The 20,143-nt window shown below is 33.0% G+C and overlaps 1 protein-coding gene across 1 annotated transcript; it reads left to right on the forward strand.

Moving 5' to 3' along the window:
• Positions 1 to 3,742: 3,742 nt before the first annotated feature.
• On the forward strand, positions 3,743 to 4,653 carry LOC111375257. Its single transcript, XM_022998058.1, has 2 exons — positions 3,743 to 3,811; positions 4,120 to 4,653. Exons 1-2 carry the CDS (start codon positions 3,743 to 3,745, stop codon positions 4,651 to 4,653), a joined length of 603 nt encoding a protein of 200 aa, XP_022853826.1.
• Positions 4,654 to 20,143: the final 15,490 nt, after the last annotated feature.

The raw sequence follows: 20,143 nt of genomic DNA on the forward strand, positions 1-20,143 counted from the left end.
TATTTTTTTCAGACTATTTGTTTGATGAGTTTTAGGACTACAATTAGTACTTTGTATCGAGATTCATTGTTTGAAGATGTCTCTTGTGGTTTATAATCAAACTCTGACTCAAAATATACAAGGACCGACATCTTTTTAATTGTCGTTCTTCCTTTGAAATTGGTTTCAACTATGTTAATTTCACAGACTAGACAAATTATTTGGTCGAGTATTGGAAGAGAAAACTTATACATGCACCTTTTGGATATTACTATTTGTACTTTTTCTTTGCAACATATTATATTTTCCAGGATTTGTTGGCATATTCTGATTTTTCTCAATCCAGTGAAGAATAGAGAATCTACGTAATAGGCCTCTACAATTTGTGATCTAGTTCCTATTGATTCTACGGCATGTAAATTTATGTGAGCTCCTTTGTCAATTTTCCAACATGCATATACATAACATGTAATTATTGCATAATTTTATGGTTAGGAAGAATTTTTTGATGCTTTCAAATTGTGTGTGAGGTAGAATTGGAGGAAATTTATTGGTATTGTTAAATTTTGAGTTTATAAACATTTCTATTGAATGATTTGACTCCGATAATCTAATTTTACTCATATTTCCTTTTTCACTATTTTATTAATTGAATTTCGAACAATTTTTTTCGAACAATTTTTTTCATTTGTCGCTTAAATAGTGGATATATGTAGCGAACAAAAAAAATTAATTTAAAATGCCAAAGGTTATGAAATGCCAAAAGACTTTGCATTTATTTCTCACAAAAAATACATTGAAATGAAACCTATTATGAAATGCCAAAAGACTTTACATTTGTTTCTCACATAAAATACATTGAAATGAAACTTAAACAATTATTCTCTTAAATGTTCAATGAAGGGCTACCAACATTTTTTTTAAAAGGCCAATTGGATTTTACATTTCACCTTTTCCAAGTCATTTATACCCTCCGTCCATTTATACATATGCATAAAATTGTTTTGCCCCTTTTCCCTAGTCTAAGGCATTTTGAATCTGAAATTTTTCTAAAGAGGAGGCAAAAGGTACGTTGAATTTTTAGATTTTGAACACAAAAGGGTATTTAAACTTCAAGCATTAAGGTAGGGGTGTTGTCGGCACTTGTGTAAGTGGTTTAAGAATTATTTGTTTTCATTTTGCATCTAACTTATTGTTCTGTCACTCATGAAGGAGGCACCGTTTGGTGGCTCAAATAAGAGAAAGAGATTGAAGGTAACACTATTATTGAGTTACTCATGAAGGAAGCACCGTTTGGTGGATCAAAAAAAGAGAAAGAAATTGACAGTGACACGAATAATCTAAGTTTGCATTTCTAAAAACATATATGTATTTTATCATTTACTCTAGTGTCTTCCTACTGAGTATTATTCGTAGTACTCACACCCACTACAATCTCAAAGGTTGATTTGAGGTATGGCGGCGGTTTGGCATAGTGGCCAGTGTTCAGCAATCTAAAAAGCTTTCAACTTTCTAGTAAAATTTCCAATTTATGTGTAAAATTTCCAATTTATGTAAACGTATTATGAATAATTAGACAGCACTTTTAAAGACGTTTAAACATCTGTGTTGCTCAGTTTTATATGCTATTCATGTCGAGCATAATTTGGAAGCATTGGTATGTCTAAGACCGAAGTTTATTCACGGCTGATTATAATTCCAGATTCTGTCTTCCATTTGAAAATGGTATAATTTGGACTACATATTTTGGACTAAAATTAGTGTTGTTTGAAAGGTCTATGAGTCTTCTTATAGTAGCCTTTGGAATTTCCTTAAAACATTAGCTAGATAAAAAGTTATGTCTATTTTGGTAAACTGCGTCGTTTCAAATCCGGGTTTTCTGTCCAGCATGTTCGAGCAATATTTTCATGCTTCAATCGTTATTATCAAGCCCCCAAGTTTTTATATGTGGTACATATATGAATTCTTTAGTCCCTGTAAAAATTTCATAAATTTTAACAAACATTTGCGAGGCCAAATATATTTTTCTTCTGCTGTTGTTCAATCTGAAATTGCTGAATCGCCTCCAAATGTTTTCCAAAACCAAATTTTGCCATAATTTTATAAGTTTATATGAATAAATACTTCCCATTATATTTTTATATATTTTAAAAACCTAAAAAATTTCTAATTTACAAATTAATTTGGTTAACATCAAAGGGGTCGAATCAAAGAAATATCGATTATTTTTAACGCTTTGGGTTTTGAGAATTCGGGGCATTACAACTTGGTATCAGAGCAATGGTTCATTTACTGTAGATTGACATTGGAAAGTAAATCATAGAAGTGTGTGTCACATATAAGTTGAACAAATTTTTTTTCTAATGAGGATCCTAAGCACTATACCTACCATGCTGCGCCATGCAAATTTTGAGGTAAAGAAAGCCTCACAAATGTGATTACATCTATGCAATGATTATGAGAAAGTTTATTTGAGATGCAATATTTGAAATGTATGTATGAATTTCAGCATATAGTTTGAATACTTTTTGTAGATAATTAGTAATGTACCAAGTATTTTTTTAGAGCGTGATGAGATTAAATGTTTGTTTTAGTCCTCGAGAATTAACTAAAATTTATTAGACACCCACTTATAGGATTTTGAATAATTGGTATGACTCAGATGGTACGGATTAAGAAAACTTGTAGGAAGACGAGTTCATCGATGCTTTATCGATATGAGATCTTGAGGCAATATGAAGAGTATCGATCGAATCCAATGCATAACATGGGCCAACACATTTGAGAGATGTTAGTAAGATGGAGGGAAGTGAGATAGTGTACATTGCCAGAAGAGTGGCTAGAGGTGACCGAATCGATTTATAATTATTTATGGGAGGTTGCTGTGCCTACCTTACCTTAAGAGATTAATTATGTGGCATTCTGCATAGAGCTAATTGAGCGGTGGGAGCTGGCCCAACTTGAGATCCCCGAGGACGATAGTGTACCTATCGAGATGCACATTCATGAAGATGCACTCCACCTATTTTGGATTATGAGGTTAGTTTTCTAAGAAACCTAGGATTCATGGAGGCTGGATTAATGATTATGATAGCAATGATGAATAAGTGAATTTTAGTAGTTTTTATCAGGTTTAATTGTTGTTGATGTTTAGGAGGATTTCTTTTATGATGCTGTGGAATAGCTCCAGACGCTATTTTACTATCTTTTTTTGGTCTCCCGAAGGATTTGTATGAGACAATAATAAAGGATGTTGAATTATGAATCTTTTTCCTATATTGCACAAATATCGTTGGCTCCTTTAAATGAGATTGCAATTATTCTGGCGTATAAGAATATGGCACAAGCGAGGACAATTAGGGAGTTAAGGCGGGAGATTGATGAGTTGAGATAGGCCTTGGCTGCTCAAGTTACACCTCCAACACGTCAGGCTGCTTAGGTTACACCTCCAGCACCTCAAGCTTCATTAGTTCCACGAGCTCCGCTGGTGCCACTAACATACCCGGTTGTACCGCCTGTTCCGATAGTAGAACAATTTTGTAGATACCGACCACCTACCTTTGATGGTAGAAAGGACCCTGTAGCAGTTGATGAGTGGTTGTGTACTATGGAGAAGATGTTTTGGCACATCTCTTACCCAAAAAATCAGAAAGTATTATGTGCAGAGTTTATGCTAATTGGTAGAACAGGCCATTGGTGGGAATCCACATCACACACTCGCACCGAGGAGGAACAACGTAACTTAACGTGAGATCAATTCAAGATGGAGCTAATAGAAAAGTTTTTCCCACAAGCTATGCTAGACCACAAAGAGACGGAATTCGTAAGACTGGTACAGGGAGATATAGAACTTTCTAAGTATGAGAGAAAATTTGAGGAATTGTCCTGATATGCCCCATATCTTGTAAGTACAGAGCTCATGAAGGCAAAATGTTACGAGAGGGGCATGTACCCAAAGATTAGGTAGATTGTGAGTTCACGTGATCTCACCACTTTTCAAGCAGTAGTAAAGAAAGCTTAAATAGTGACCTACTCGGGGGGTGAAGCCGGTAAATCAAGGACAACGTAAAGACTTTAGGAAAAAGTAGTGGTAGGACAAGAATAAGAATACATGACAGTTTAAGAAGCAAATGCATGTAGGCCAGTCAAGCAATCCTATATCTCAATGTCCTAAGTGCAACAAGTTTCACAAAGGAGAATGGTCAACCTGGCCATGTGGCTTCTTCATGCCCATCAATCAAGAAACCTAAACAAGAGAAAAAGGGAAAAGCAAGGGTGTTTGCTTTAACTCACGAGGAGGCTGCTAAAAATTTGGACGTGATTGCATGTATTTTATCCGTCTCTAATATTTCTGTTTACATCCTAATTGATTCCGGTGCGACACATTCGTTCATATCTAATGTATGTCTAGCTAAGATTAATGCTTCATGTCAGAAGAATGCTAGTGTACTGGAGGTTAGTATGCCATCAGGTGGAACTATTGATACGAATAGGATAGCAAAAGGGGTACAGATAGATTTTGATGGACTGACTTTAGAGGCTGACTTGTATGTTATAGAGATGAAAGATTTTGATATTTTTTTAGGTATGGACTGGTTGGGTGAGAATCGAGCCATGATAGTATGTTTTGAGAAAGAGGTAATTTTTCGAAGACTGGGAGAAGAGGAGTTCTGATTTTATGGATCGAGGATTAAGGCACTTCCTCGAGTTGTCTCAGCTTTAAAAGTAGATAGCATGTTGAGAAAATTGACTGTCAAGGATATCTTGTCAGTCTTAATAGCACATCCACTTAAGAGAAAGTATTAAGAGATATGCCAATAGTACGAGAGTATGTTGACATGTTTCCTGAAGATCTACCGGTTACTCCGCCCAATAGATAAGTGGAGTTCACACTAGATATGATACTCCGAGCTACCCTTGTGTCCAAAGCTCCATATGAATGGCACCAAAGAAATTACAAGATTTGAAGATGCAGCATGAAGAACTTCTAGACAAAGGGTTCATTAGACCAAGTGTATCTCTATGGGGAGCTTCGGTACTCTTTGCAAAGAAGAAAGATGGCACTATGAGGATGTGCATCGACTACCGTGAACTAAATAAGTTGAGGATTAAGAATAAGTATCACCTTCCTAGGATTGAGGACTTATTTGATCAGTTGAAGGGTGCATCCATGTTCTCAAAATTTGATCTAAGGTCAGGCTATCATCAGTTGAAGATCAAGTCGACTGACATACCAAAGACAGTATTTAGGACCTGATCTGGGCATTATGAGTTTACAATGATGCCCTTTGGCTTGACGAATGCCTCTGCGGTGTTTATGGACTTGATGAATAGAGTGTGCTATCGATATTTGGACATGTTTGTCATCGTATTTATTTATGACATATTGATATATTCGAGAGATTCTCATCAACATGAAGAACATCTGAGGATAGTTTTAGAAACACTGCATGAGCTAAAGTTATATGCCAAATTCAAGAAATGTGAATTTTGGCTAGATCGAGTTGGATTTCTAAGCCATACTATTTTAGCACAAGGAATTGAAGTGGATCAGTCCAAAGTTGAGGCTGTGACCAATTGGCCGAAACCTACAAATGTTGGAGAAATGCGGAGTTTTTTGGGTTTAGCCGGTTATTATTGAAGATTTATAGAAGGATTTTCCAAGATAGCGAGTCCTATGACGCAATTGACTCGGAATGGTACTAAGTTCGTATGGTCAGAGAAATACGTGCAGAGTTTCCAAGAGTTAAAGGACAAACTCGTATATACACCAGTGTTGACTATTCCAGACGGTTTGAAAGGTTTAGTGAATTATAGTGATGCATCCAAGCTTGGATTAGGATATGTTTTGATGAAACATAGGAAAGTCATTGCTTATGCTTCGAGGCAATTGAAGCAATATGAACAGAATTACCCTACACATGATCTCGAACTAGCAGGGGTAATGCATGCCTTGAAGATTTGGTGCCACTACCTATATGGAAGCAAGTGTGAGATTTATACCGATCACAAGATTCTCAAATACTTCTTTATCCAGAAAGAGTTAAATATGACAGCAACGGTGGTTAGAATTGGTGAAGGATTACAACTGCACTATCTTGTACCATCCGGGTAAGGCCAATGTAGTCGCTGATGCGTTGAGTAGAAAGAACATGGGACAGTTGTCAATACTTTGTACGAGACAGGATCATTTAGTTAGAGATTTTGAGAACATGAGAATTAAAGTTTTAACGTCACCAGTAAGGACGTCAACGATGTTAGCAAGTTTTACTGTGAAATCGACATTTAGGGACAGAATAGTAGCTACTCAGAAAGATGAGCCCTTTTTGAAAAAGAAATGAACTGAGAAGAGGAAAGGATTTGAAATAGCTTAAGACAAATCCTTAATGTCTAAGGGTCAATTGTGCATGTCGAAGGATGAAGTATTGAGGAATGAGATTATGACTGAAGCTCATTCTACTCCTTATGTCGCACACCTAGGTGGAACTAAAATGTATAAAGTTTGCGTGATAGATTTTGGTGGAGAAATATGAAGGGAAATATAGCTTTGTTTGTGTCAAAATGTATGGTTTGTCAATAAGTAAAAGCTGAACGTCAGAGACCTTCAAAGCCATTGAATCCTATGGACATACCCGAATGGAAGGGGAAAAGATTGCAATGGATTTTGTCGTTGGTTTTCCTAGATCAGTGAGAGGTCATGACGCGGTCTGGGTTATTGTGGATCAACTTACAAAATCTTCTCATTTCTTGCCAATTCGGACAACCTATAGTTTAAAACAGTTGGCACAGATTTATATCAGAGACTTCATGGTGTTCCAGTTTCTATTGCATCGGACAGAGAACCAAGGTTTACTTCGAAGTTTTGGATAAACCTTCAAAAAGCTATGGGTACCAAGTTAACATTTAGTATTGCATACCATCATCAGACTGACGGACAATCTGAACGAACTATCCAAATACTTGAAGATATGTTGAGAGCTTGTGTCCTAAATTTAGGTGGTAAGTGGGAAGACCATTTGCTGTTAGTTGAATTTGCATACAACAATAGCTTCCAAGCTACTATTGGCATGGCACCATATGAGGCTTTGTATGGTCGTTGATGTCGTTCGCCATTATATTGGGACGAAGTTGGTGAAAGGAAAGTTCTAGGTCCAGAATTGGTTGAGAAGACTGTGGAGGCTATACATAAAATTAGATCAAGAATTAAGACCGCCCAAGATCGTCAAAAGAGCTATGCTAACAAAAGGAGAAAAGAATTGACTTTTGAGGTTGGAGAGAAAGTATTTCTCAAAGTGGCACCAATGAAAGGAATACTACGATTTGGGAAGAAAGGGAAATTGAGTCCAAGATTTATTGGTCCATTTGAGATTCTTGAAAAAATTGTGAATGTGGTATATATCGTTTAGCATTGCCACCCGAACTATCAGCAGTGCACAACGTATTTCACGTTTCTATATTGATAAAGTACATTTCAGATCCTAACCATGTGGTGAATGTTCAAACACTAGATGTTCAAAGTGATATGACGTACGAAGAAGTTCTGTAGTGATTCTAGAGAGAAAAAACCATGTTCTGAGAAATTGAAAGATTCCATTAGTCAAAGTCCAGTGGAGTAGACATAGTGAGAGTGAGGCCACTTGGGAAAGGGAAGAAGACGTTTTAGCCAAGTATCCCGAACTCCTTAAACAAGTAAGTTAAATTTCGAGGACCAAATTATTTTAGGTGGGGAGAGTCGTAGCGACCAAAATAAAAAATCTTAAAATGCCAAAGGTTATGAAATGCCAAAAGACTTTACATTTATTTCTCACATAAATACATTGAAATGAAACCTAAACAATTATTCTCTTAAATGTTCAATGAAGGGCTACCAACATTTTTTTTTAAAGGCCAATTGGATTTTACATTTCACTTCTTCCAAGTCATTTATACCCTCCATTTATACATATACATAAAATTGTTTTGCCCCTTTTCCATAGCCTAAGGCATTTTGAATCTGAAATTTTTCTAAAGAGGAGGCAGGGAGTATGCTGAATTTTTACATATTGAACACAAAAGGGTATTCAAACTTCAGGCATTAAGGTAGGGGTGTTCTCGGCACTTGTGTAAGTGGTTTAAGAATTATTAGTTTTCATTTTGCATCAAACTTATTGTTGTGTCACTCATGAAGGAGGCACCGTTTGGTGGCTCAAATTAGAGACAGAGATTGAAGGTAACACTATTATTGTTTTACTCATGAAGGAAGCACCATTTGGTGGTTCAAAATAAGAGAAAGAAATTGACGGTGACACGAATAATCAAAGTTTGCATTTCTGAAAACATATATGTACTTTATCATTTACTCTAATATCTTCCTACTGATTATTATTCATAGTACTCACACCCACTACAATCTCACAGGTTGATTTGAGGCATGGCAAGGGTTTGGCATAGTGGCAAGTGTTCGGCAATCTGAAAAGCTTTCAACTTTCTAGTAAAATTTCCAATTTATGTAAACGTATTATGAATAATTAGACAGTACTTTTAAAGATGTTTAAACATCTGTTTCGTTCAGTTTTATATGCTATTCATATCAACCATAATTTGGAAATGTTGGAATGTCTATGATCGAAGTTTATTCACGGCTGATTATAATTCCAGATTATGTCTTCCATTTGAAAATGGTATAATTTGGACTACATTGCATATTTTGGAGTAAAATCTGTGTCTTTTGAAAGGTCTATGAGTCTTCTAATAGTAGCCTTAGGAATTTCCTTAAAACATTAGCTAGAGAAAAAGTTATGTCCATTTTGGTAAAATGCGTCGTTTTAAATCCGGGTTTTCTGTCCAGCATGTTCGAGCAATATTTTCATGCTTCAATCGTTATCATCAAGCCCCCAAATTTTTATATGTGGTACATATATGAATGCTTTAGTCCCTGTAAAAATTTCATAAATTTTAACACATATTTGCTAGGTCAAATATATTTTTCTTCCACTGTTGTTCAATCCGAAATTGCTGAATCGCCTCCAAATGTTTTCCAAAACCAAATTTTGCCATAATTTTATAAGTTTATATGAATAACTACTTCCCATTATATTTTTATATATTTTCAAGATCCAAAAACTTTCTAATTTACAAATTACTTTGGTTAACATCAAAGGGGTCGAATCAAAGAAATATCGATTATTTTTAACGCTCTGGGTTCTGTGAATTCAGGGCGTTACAATATATGACTTGATACACAATATAATGAAATTTCATTTTTTTTTTTATCTAATATGTTTACTCCAAATTGTTTCTTGTAAAATGTAAATGTTCCTGCAACAATGCTTAATATTTCAGATTGTAATACTAATACAACTATAGTGCTTTTATTTAGGATGGATAGCAACTAATCTTTCAAAAAGCTATTTATAGCTTCCAACAATTCTACCCATGCAAAGACTTATCACAGATCACTTTTCCATGATATTGACGGTTAAGTTCGTTTCACGTGTTTTTATTACAACAATAGCTTAAAGGTAGGGGACTTGACAGAATGAAGTGTAATCTTGTTGGAATTAAAGGTCAAATATCTCATTGTAAAAAAGTTCATTTTGATCTTGGATTTAAATTTCAAGGAATTTTTAGGGATTTTATCGAGAAAGAAACAAGATGCTAAGGAGGCTCGTGACAGTACTTTTGAGGACAATTCTGCAGATTTAGAAATTGGAGAGAAAATAGAAAGAAAATTCAAAAAATAAATATATCATTAGAATTCTTTGGTAAAAGGTAGTAAGGAGAGCCAATAATATGGCTTGGATTAGGTGGTTTTTAGGATGCTTGCATTACTATTCGAAATAATCCCACAAGCGTACAAGATCATTATACAAGTAATCCGATTTTTAAGCTAAGAGTATCGTTCCCATGAGGAATAAGGTCTATTTTGTAGTTCAATAGTTTTGATCAAATTCGAGTGAATTGTGATATCAAAAGAATGATTTTGTAGTTGTTTATACTACTTCTAATTTATACTAATAAAGCAAGTAAATTTTGATTTTATCGAATGTGAATACTTGTATTGAATTCATGTATCCCCTTTTCCATCTATCTCAATTCTCAATAATTAATTTATTCAATTCATGCATTTTTGACAATCGATAAAGCTAACATGTTAAATGCTCTTTCCCAAGATACACTAACCTATGAGTAACACGAGACGACCCTAATTTTAGTCCGAATTCACATGAAAGTCATGCATCTAGTTTATATTATCAATAAGATTGCATGTGTGAAAAAATTATTCCTAATTATAACTACACACATTAATTTTATCACGCTTAAGAGTTATTATGAGTGTTCTTATACTACAACAAGCAATTAACTATTTAATTTATGGCCAAACAACTAACTAGTGCGACGAGTGTAAAATCAATCAAACAACACAAGAACTTTCTAAATTAAAGTCTTGAATTGATATAAATGGAAATAGGGTTTAGACACTCATTTAATACAATTGAAAAACTAGCCTAATATGTTTAGAATTAAATTACAAAAGAGCAACTGGAAAAATCTGAGAAGCACCGACATGGATTCGAGTGTCCGACACGAACCTGTCGGACACATCGACGTGCGATTTTTTTAAAAAGTTCCGACACGATATGTCGCCAACAAGTTGATCACAAAATTATTATTTTTAGTTTATTTTAATTTTATAGTCTAAAGTAATAATTTTTTATACTTATTGAATCATATATATATAAAGATAAATAGAAATCAAACTTGACATTAAATTCATAACTGTTTCCTAATAACATAAGTTCAAAAAGTAAAAATGAAATTAATTAGATCATTCATCTTGAATCTCTTCAACATCTTCATCTCCATCTACAAATACTATCGCCTCCAATTCTGATTCATCTAGAGATAAATTAGCAACTTCAAGCACACCAACATTTTCAAATATATCAAATGCATCTCCACCGATATCCCACATTTTAGTCTCTCATTGTGAGTATTGCGCACTCCTCCTTGACAAGAGACGAAGATTGCTATGGACGAAAACCAAATCTTCCGCACATTTTGGAGTTGGCTTATTTTGTTTAAGAGAGTACAAAAAGGAATAAGTACTCCAATTTCGCTCACAACACGATGAAGAAGATGGTTGCCCGCATAATTTTATGGCATAACTTTGAAGCATAGGTGTACAAGCACCATAAATAGCCCTCCAAGTCTTCGGGTCCAAGAGGTAAGTATCACAGATGGATTCAAAATCACCGAAGTCGTCTTCCACAGTTGAGAATTTGGCATACTCCTTATTCGCAATATTACGCTCTTCATTTGATAAGTACCTCTTAAAGCATTTTATTCTTTCTCCTGGAATCTCTACATCTCTATGTGGAGCAAGTCGAGTGGTATCCTCACTAAGCCATTCTTCGCTATAATACCTAAACAAGATTAAAAAATAATAATAATGAAGAAATTACAATCCATTCAATAACTAATTAAAAATATTAGAAATTATGAAAATGTAAATAAACAATAAATGTATGAATTAGATTAAAAAATTACCTTGGATTTAGAGAATGAGACAAGCAATGAAGTGGAGTTTTATTTTTGTTCCAACAATCTACAAGTATCTGATGAACACCATTGTAGAATAATGATTCCTCTTCTTGAACTTTTTTCTCGTGCCTATAAATTATTCCTCTCACTTTCTCAATCATTGTATCCCACATGGTATAAACCAAGCGAAGACAAGGTTTATCCGTATCACAAAATCTAAGCATGTCATAAATGGGAAAAGTGAAGGAAAGAACATAACTTATAGAGTCCCACCAAAGATCATCAAGCACTTTCAATTTTACAAAAGTTTTCTTTGTCATGTCATCTTCTCAATAAATTGACCATTTTTCACTAATAAACAAAGCTTGGAGACCATGTTGGATAAGCTTAAATCTTCTGAACATGACAATAATAGAATCAAATCATGTCTCTACTACGGAAAGAAACTTCAAAGGTACAAATTCAATAAACATAGCTAGTCTCATGGAATTGTTCGTGATAAAAAAAAATTATAATCATTACATCATCATGAAGAATAGTAATTCGATTGCATTCATCATAAATGATCAAATTATTTTCAACATTCTTTGCCGCACAAATGTTTTTCAAAGCAAGATTTAGTGTATGTTTGTGTGTGTACAACACATGGTGTCCAAAAATATGAGGATACCCCAATTCAATTATTTGCCCGGCACCTTTGCAATTTGGAACTTTACCAGTTATTACTTGAATTACCTTTTCATGACCAATTTCATTTATAACATCCTTCATCAAGTTAGTAATAAAATATTTATCTCGATCAAACGCTTTTAAAAACATTGGTCCAACCTCTATCACCACCATAAAATTAATTAGTGGCCTTCTTTGTGGATCACTCCATCCATCACCTACAATGGTAACACCTTTTTCCACCCATGTGCCCTTGATTGGATTTAATAACCATTTCACATTTTTTCTCTCTTTTCTAAGGGGAGTAGTTCTCAACTTGTTATAACTGGGAGGCAAACACCTCGAAATTCAATTATTGGAAGCAAGAGTACAAGAACTAATGTAATAAGAATTTCTTGCAAGAGTAAAAGGCAAACCACTTGAATAAAATAGTCTAGCAAGTTCTGAATCCAATTGGTCACGTGTTGTCACATTAAAAGCATTTTCTATTGCACTATTCTTTCTTTTCTTTTCCTCCAAAACATAACAATCCTTAGAACCCATATTATCCGACGGTAGTGGCACTCTTTTCCCTGCCTTAGTTTGCATTCTGAACTTGGCTTCATCTTCCATTTTTTCCATTTCACATATATCTTTCATAGTTAGATTTCCACAAGCCCCAATTCCACAGCCTTGTAATTTTAACAAACGTGCCCTCAATCTTGTCTATGAACTTGTCTTAGATGCATTACAAAAATTGCACTGCCAAAGAATGTTACCACCTATTTCATTAAATTTATAAAGTTTTGTAACATATTTCCAGAGAGGTTTAGAGTAATCATCATCCATAGCATTACCACTCATAACTTCAAAAGAAAAATAATTTCAAATACTTAAATAAGATAAGAGTGATATTACCCGAAACTTGAAAAAGTATCTTCTTGATCTTATAAATGATTCTTCAAATGTGGATTGATGAAATTTTTTAAAAAAATGAAAGTTTTTTTGAACTTTTCTTGCAATTTTCGTAAGTAGCAGTGACTAGTAAGGAAGAAAATGTGTTTTGAGTTCTTATATAAGTATGAATTATGTTGAAGGGTAAAAGGGTACAATTTCATTCAAATAAAATATTATATACTATTGTATCAAAAGTCACAACTGTTGAAAGATACAAAACGTACAAGATTTTACAAGTGGTGGGCCCTACAATTTAAATTATTCATTGGTAAAGGTAGACTTTTCATCCACTTTTCATTTCTAGCAGTCTCTTCCTCTTCTTTCTCTTTTCCTTCTTATTTTCTTTCCTTTTCCCAGACAAGTTAATCCACCAATCTTTTCCTCTTCACTTTTCTTTCTTTTTTCTTTCCTTCCCCAGACCGCCAAACTTTCACTGGTTGCATTTTTTCCTCCCATTTATTTTTCTTTGTTGCTTCCCTTAAACTCAGCTGCCCACCAATGCCTCCGACATGTGTCGACGACGTGTCGGAGGTATATCGGTGTCTGATACATGTCGAACACCGATATATTGTCGCCGATAGCGTGTTTGTGCTACATAGGGAAAAATCATCACTCAGGAAGAAGAAATAATGAAGAAATAGGAAGTTTTCACATTCTTGATGTAAATCTTGAATCCGGATGAAGAGTCTTCAATATCCTTGCAATTTGCCTTGATTCCATGTTATTAGCCTGCAAAATTGATTAGAAAATATGAATTTTTAGCTAAGGAGGTTCTCTGCATTTTGGATGGTTTATGGTATACATAGAGTGCCAAGAGATTGCTTACCAAAAGTTTTCAAACAAATTAAGGAAACATAATTTTTTCTCGGAATTGAGCCATACTTGAACATGGTTCATTTAGTGCATAAACACAATAGACTCAAAATAGCCTCAAGTAATGCTCTTGTGACCTTACGTACGCAAGGCTTACAGACCCATGCGTATGCATGGTACAAATTTTTGGGACCAATTTGTAGAACATTCTCACGTGTGTATTTTTATCCTTTTTGATAATTTCTCATCCCGTTGACTTTTCTTCAACTCCAATTGACTCTTGTCATTCTTGAATCACCGCCTCACAGTTCGACACAACTTTTGAGTTATTACATTTTAGTCCCCAAAGCTTTGACTTTGCTATATCTTTCGTTTGTTTCTTTAATTTTTCATCAAATCATGAGTTTACTTATTAGATACAATATAACACAAATTAGGCCATATTTCACCAAAAAAACTACAAAATGTCATTATTTAAAGCCCCAAATAAGTGTACAAATTACGCTTTATCAATTATATTAAATACTTTGAAATTTACTCTCAACTTGCTTTGGATGATACTGTAGCAATCAGTCCATGATTTAAAGTCCATCTTATAATGACATTCGTATTAATTTTTTGAGAGATTGCAAGAAAGAATGTCAATTGCTTGTTGATACTTATTGAAGCCAATGGATAGATAATAGATGCACAATTATGGCTAATGGTTGGAGCGATCAAAGATATAGGACTTTGATTAATTTTCTAGTATATTGCTCTATGGGATTGTATTTATAAAATCTTATGATGTGTAAGATATAGTGAAAGATGTTCAAATATCTTATAATTTATTTTTCAGGATAGTTAAATTGGTTGAACTTCGTAAATAGTTATCCACACTATCAGTTAAATGGGTTGAACTTCGTAACATGGTTCATATGGTAACTGATAGTGTGGATAACTATGTGGCGGCTGGAAAATTAATTCATAACAAATATGATCATATTCTTTTGGTCTCTTTGTATTGCACATTGCTTAAATCTAATTCTTTATAAAAATGCATTTTTAAACAGTATTTTCTTATCATTTTAACCACATATTCTTCAATAAAATAATATTATACGCCAATCTAAAACTCTTTTTTTTTTTTTTTTAACCACAAATTTCACATCATTGCACTATTCAAAATGCATTTTTATGAAAAAATGGGGTTCAAACAAGGGCGTAGTATGCCTCACATACATCCCCTTGCAATACGTGTTCTGAAGATTATAAAATTTGTGTATAATCATACAATTTTTTTTTTTTTTTTTTTGAGAAAAATACTTAATTGGAGGGAACTTGTATGTCCAGGTGTGACTCGTTTCGCTACCACTTTTATGACATTGAAATGTATCTATAATTACAAGCAAGCATCGCGAAATTTGGCAACAAGTAGGCATAACAAAGCTATGGGATTTTAAAAAGCGGAAAAGGGAGATTCGTATATTCTATCATTTTGGATAGCTAATTTTGGAAGAACTGCTTGATTGTTGTGAAAAATGTGGCTCCCATTATAAGGTTGTTACAAATTGTAGATTCAGATGAAAAGTATTCATTGGGATATGCATATAATGGCATGCATAGGAACAAAAAGAGTCAAAAATATATTTTTAAATGAAAAGGGTTTATACAAGCCTTACACCGATATGGTTAAGGAGTGCTGGGATAAATATCTTCACTGGACATACATGCAACAACTTATTTCCTCAGTCTTACTTTCATTTATGAAGAAGGATTTTGTTAAAAAAAGTAGAAGTCATACGAGGCTTATTCAAATTGCTTGAAATTAAATCCATTTACGTAATAAGACAAAAGAAATAGGGGAAATAAGGATATATCGAGAACATGCATGAAGGAAGTTTTGAAAGGAAATCTGCATGTAATACTAGTAAATTGTTACAACCTGGTGAGCATTTAAGTTAAGTTGTCTATTGTTTATTTTACTAGTTCTTAGTGATTAAAATTAAATTTAATAAATTATGTAGATGAATGGTGAAAATTGTGTAGATCTAGTGCTCCTACTTTGCAAAATATAACTGTTAGAATTCTTGGTCAGAATTCTTCTTGGGGATGTGAGAGGAATTGAAGTGTCTTTGAACATATTCACATGAAAAAGGATATAGATTGAAGAATCAAAGACTCAATGATCATATCTATGTTATATATAATTTGCGATTGAAGATAAGATATAATCTCAAACTTTTACCACATCATAAGTCTATTTTAATGTGTATGTGTGTGTGTGTGTGTATATATATATATATATATTATAGACTTTATTATAAGAAGAGATCTTATGAGTGCATTGATAAGACAGACTTTTGGATAGAGGAAGAAGTGGCAACTAAAGTGGCAACAAACTTCGAAACAAGATCAAAGATTAGATTTTTTAGATCAAGTGTAATGTTGAAGCTCAAAATTCTTCTATGCATTAAAAATAATTTTGTGCATTAAAAGTTATTTTAATATAATGTTTTGATCAAATTTGAAAAATATCTTTTATCTAGAAAGTTAGTTAAAAATACTTTCTAAAAGTACATGCCTTCCAAAACTTTCAAATTGGATCAAACTGGGTTAAAACCTAAAAAGATCAAAATTGTCTGGTAGTTAATCCGTCGAACGAGGTGGTCAACTGGCCAAAAGTGGTGGTTGACCGAAAATTTTCAACAATCCAAAATTTAACCATTCTAACCTCTAATTTTTACCGAACAAATGGCTATATTGGTCATCCGAAAAAGAGGCAGTCAACCGGACATGTCATCCGAACCTACACAGATTTTTTTGGCATTTTAAACTTTATAAAAATTCTCACTTTTTCAATTCTTCATAATACTTTCAAGAGTATCAAAGTGAGATGTTTTTGTTTTGAGAATTCTTTGAGCTTTTCTTTGTATTCATTTCATTTATTTATTTGTTCACATCAAAAACTTTGATTGATTCAAACTTCTTAATCATCATTATCAAAGTTTTTATATCTTTTTTGTACTTACTTATTCCGTTATTCATAAAAGAGATATATATCGGAGATATTTGAATACATAAATTTCTTCTATTTCTTCATATTGAAAACTTTGATATACTGAATCAAATTTGAAAACTCATCATATTTATCGAAGTTTTTCATTTCTCTTTTTGTACTTAATTTATTATAATCATTCATTAAAAAGAGATATATTTTGAGAAATTTTTTAACGTACATTGCATTTATTTGTTCTTCATTTTTCATTTAAAAACTTTGATTGATTGAATCAAATCTTTAATTATAATATTCATCAAAGTATTTCATCCAACACTTGAGCTATAATTTATTGATATTCATTAAAGTGTTAGTCTGTCTTAGTATTTATTTCATTTGTACCATTTATTAAGAGAGAAATTTCATTGTAAAATTATTTCGTCAAACTTGTGGGTAATATTGAGATCCCGTAAAACTCAATGATGTGGGTCATATTGAGGTCTTATAAAACTCAATATCGTATAAGGATCGGTTCTCCTTGTTTGTAAGTCACTAAAGAGCTGTAAAGGGTTGGATTGTACCACAAGTCAATCAATATAGTGAAAAGACCTTTCTCACGTGGAAGAGCTTGGTAATGGAGGATGTAAAACATTGCTTTGAATCGAACCTCGACAATTATATCATTTGTATCCTCTCTACCCTTTTACTTATCGTTATCTTATTTATGTGTGTTATTTGATTGATATACTTGCATTTATTTGCTTATGATTATTGATTGATCAACATATCCTTTGCTTCCTTGATTTAAGTTTATTTTTCAAAAAAGTTTTAAAAACCAATTCATCCCTTCTTGGTTAGTTATTTTTGGGCTTTTAGTTTTGGGCATCATATTTCAAGATAAAAACTGAAAAGGTTTTCATCTTCAAACATGATGTACTTTCAAAATGTTGTGGCTTTTTCTCGACAACTAGCCAAAAAATTGTCTTCTCTCAACAATACGACCCTTATTACCGCTCGAGAGAAGCAAGTTTTTGGTTAATTTTGTGGTGTTTCAGCTAAGCCAATCATGCTTTTAGTGTGCTATTTAATTGATAACGTCTTTTTGCCAAATCAAAGATTGGTGTGTTGCCAACTCAGATTATATAATGACAGAGTGAGATTCAACCACAGGCAGATTGTACAATATATGGCGTGTCATATGTGCTATGCGAGATGGATTCTTTTTCATTTATCCATTTTTTTTTAATTTTTTTTTTTTGCTTGTATTTTATCCTACGCTACCAATGTTATGCTTCACTTTATGTAAATGTTAACTGCTTTGGTTTAGTTCTTATAGTGTTGGTTAGTCTTTTGTGGCTGAGTGCCAATCATTTTCTATAACGTGATTCATATCACAAGTGTATGTGTCAAGTTTTGTAATATAATAATAGAGTTACAATTGTCGAACCCCATAGGGATTGTAATTCAATTTCTACTTAGTACTCTAATTGTGTAGCTCTTATTTTATCTGGATGAATGAAAATTTGAAATTAGTGATTTTAACTAAATTAACGTGATGAATGTGATGGCAAATTTAACAAATAAATGCAAGATATAAGAATAATCAAGACGAGAAAGCAGAGAGTTATGATTTCACCTCACCATCAAATATGATTTTCAAAAGCCTAGTTATCTCTAATCAATTTTCCATATTTATAAGTAAGAACCCAAATATAATTCTATCCCATCTCTCGAGTGCTAGCTAGAAATTAATTCCAACATCTCTATTCTGAATTAAAATCAAGAATTTATCGAAGTCCTAGTTTTTTTATAGAGTAAGCTTCATGGATCCTAATACTCTCTCGAAATCCATAAAATCTATGTTGTGTCAATCTTATTGTAATGCCCCGAAAATTTTATAAAATAAGATTTATATGTTCTATATACTATATATTTATATTTAGAAATTGAGGGACTAAAGTGAAATATGTTTCAATGTCGTTACTTTATTCGGTAGAATAATCAAGCATTAAATTAACGAGAATTTCCCTATCAAAATTAGCCTAGTTTTGAATCTCATATCAAATGGCGAATTTTAGACTCGAGAAAAAATTATTTTGGAAATGTTAGACTCTCATTTTTATAGCTCAAAGAAATAGATATTTAACAAATATTTAATTTGGCATGTTCGCAGGTTGGCCACTACGTGTTAGAAGACATAACAATTGAAGTTTTGATTTAATTTAAAATGTTTTGAATTAGTAATTTGCCTTCCATTTAAATTCGGTGCAAAACCCAGTCAACCATTTGCATTTTCATTACGTGAAATTATTCCACAATTGAGGACCGTAAATTAAGAAAATTTCACTACCATAAAGTTAACCACCAATTTTTCAGTAATGAGATGCTAATTTTCAGTAATGGGATTGACAAACATTTTTGGCAGACCAAATCATTCGGCACCTAATCTGGAAAGACATAGTCATGTTTCCTTTTCTTTTCTTTTTTTTTTTTTCCTTCACAAGAAATTTTATATGTAATTTACTACCTCATTCACGCTTGGGGAATTACAGAAGAAAGGAGAGACCATTTTTAGATTTAATATTTGAAAAGAATTATGATATATTTTACTATATCAATCACGTGCAGCAGAGGAAAATTGTCGAACATGAAAATTATTTAAATCCTTTTCATCAATCAAGATAGGATTTTGAGGTGCAAGTGATTAGTCCTATTTGAATTTATTTTTTCATGTTGATGAATATTATACTCATGAAAGTTATTATATGATATGATTATAATATGATATGATATGGTCATCTGGTACCAAAGATATGATATGTATTGAGCTCTACCAGTTTCTAACATATGATATGACGATATGATATATCTGACGCATGATCTAAATACTTGTATTCAGGATTGGGCTGTTATTCATGTCCTACTGGATATTCTCATATACTCACCATTTTCTCTACTCTTACAGGTTTGAATGGGTCGTTGGTTGGTGGACGATGATGTGCAGTCGTTGTTGTCAGGATATTTAGAATTAAATTATTAAATCTAGTATAACGTGGCAAAACTTTTTTATTCCAATATTTTATTTTCTTGTTCATAAATGTGATATACGTGATTTTTGTGTTAATTTGGATATATTTTATTTTGGCTATGAGATTCTCCTATAAATTAGTACGTGTTCATTAATTTTATGTACTTCGCTATTAAAATAAATGATTTTGGTAACGGTTCAAATCTTAAAAATTTGGG

The sequence above is a fragment of the Olea europaea genome, unplaced genomic scaffold, assembly GCF_002742605.1.
Source record: "Olea europaea var. sylvestris unplaced genomic scaffold, O_europaea_v1 scaffold1353, whole genome shotgun sequence".
Lineage (NCBI taxonomy): Eukaryota > Viridiplantae > Streptophyta > Magnoliopsida > Lamiales > Oleaceae > Olea > Olea europaea.

Bases quoted from the DNA above. Each gene is read 5' to 3' on its own strand.
- LOC111375257 (XM_022998058.1), top strand. From the start codon at position 3,743: ATGGAGCTAATAGAAAAGTTTTTCCCACAAGCTATGCTAGACCACAAA. The intron at 3,812-4,119 runs GTACAGGGAGAT...AAATGCATGTAG, and splicing joins AGACGGAATTCGTAAGACTG to GCCAGTCAAGCAATCCTATA.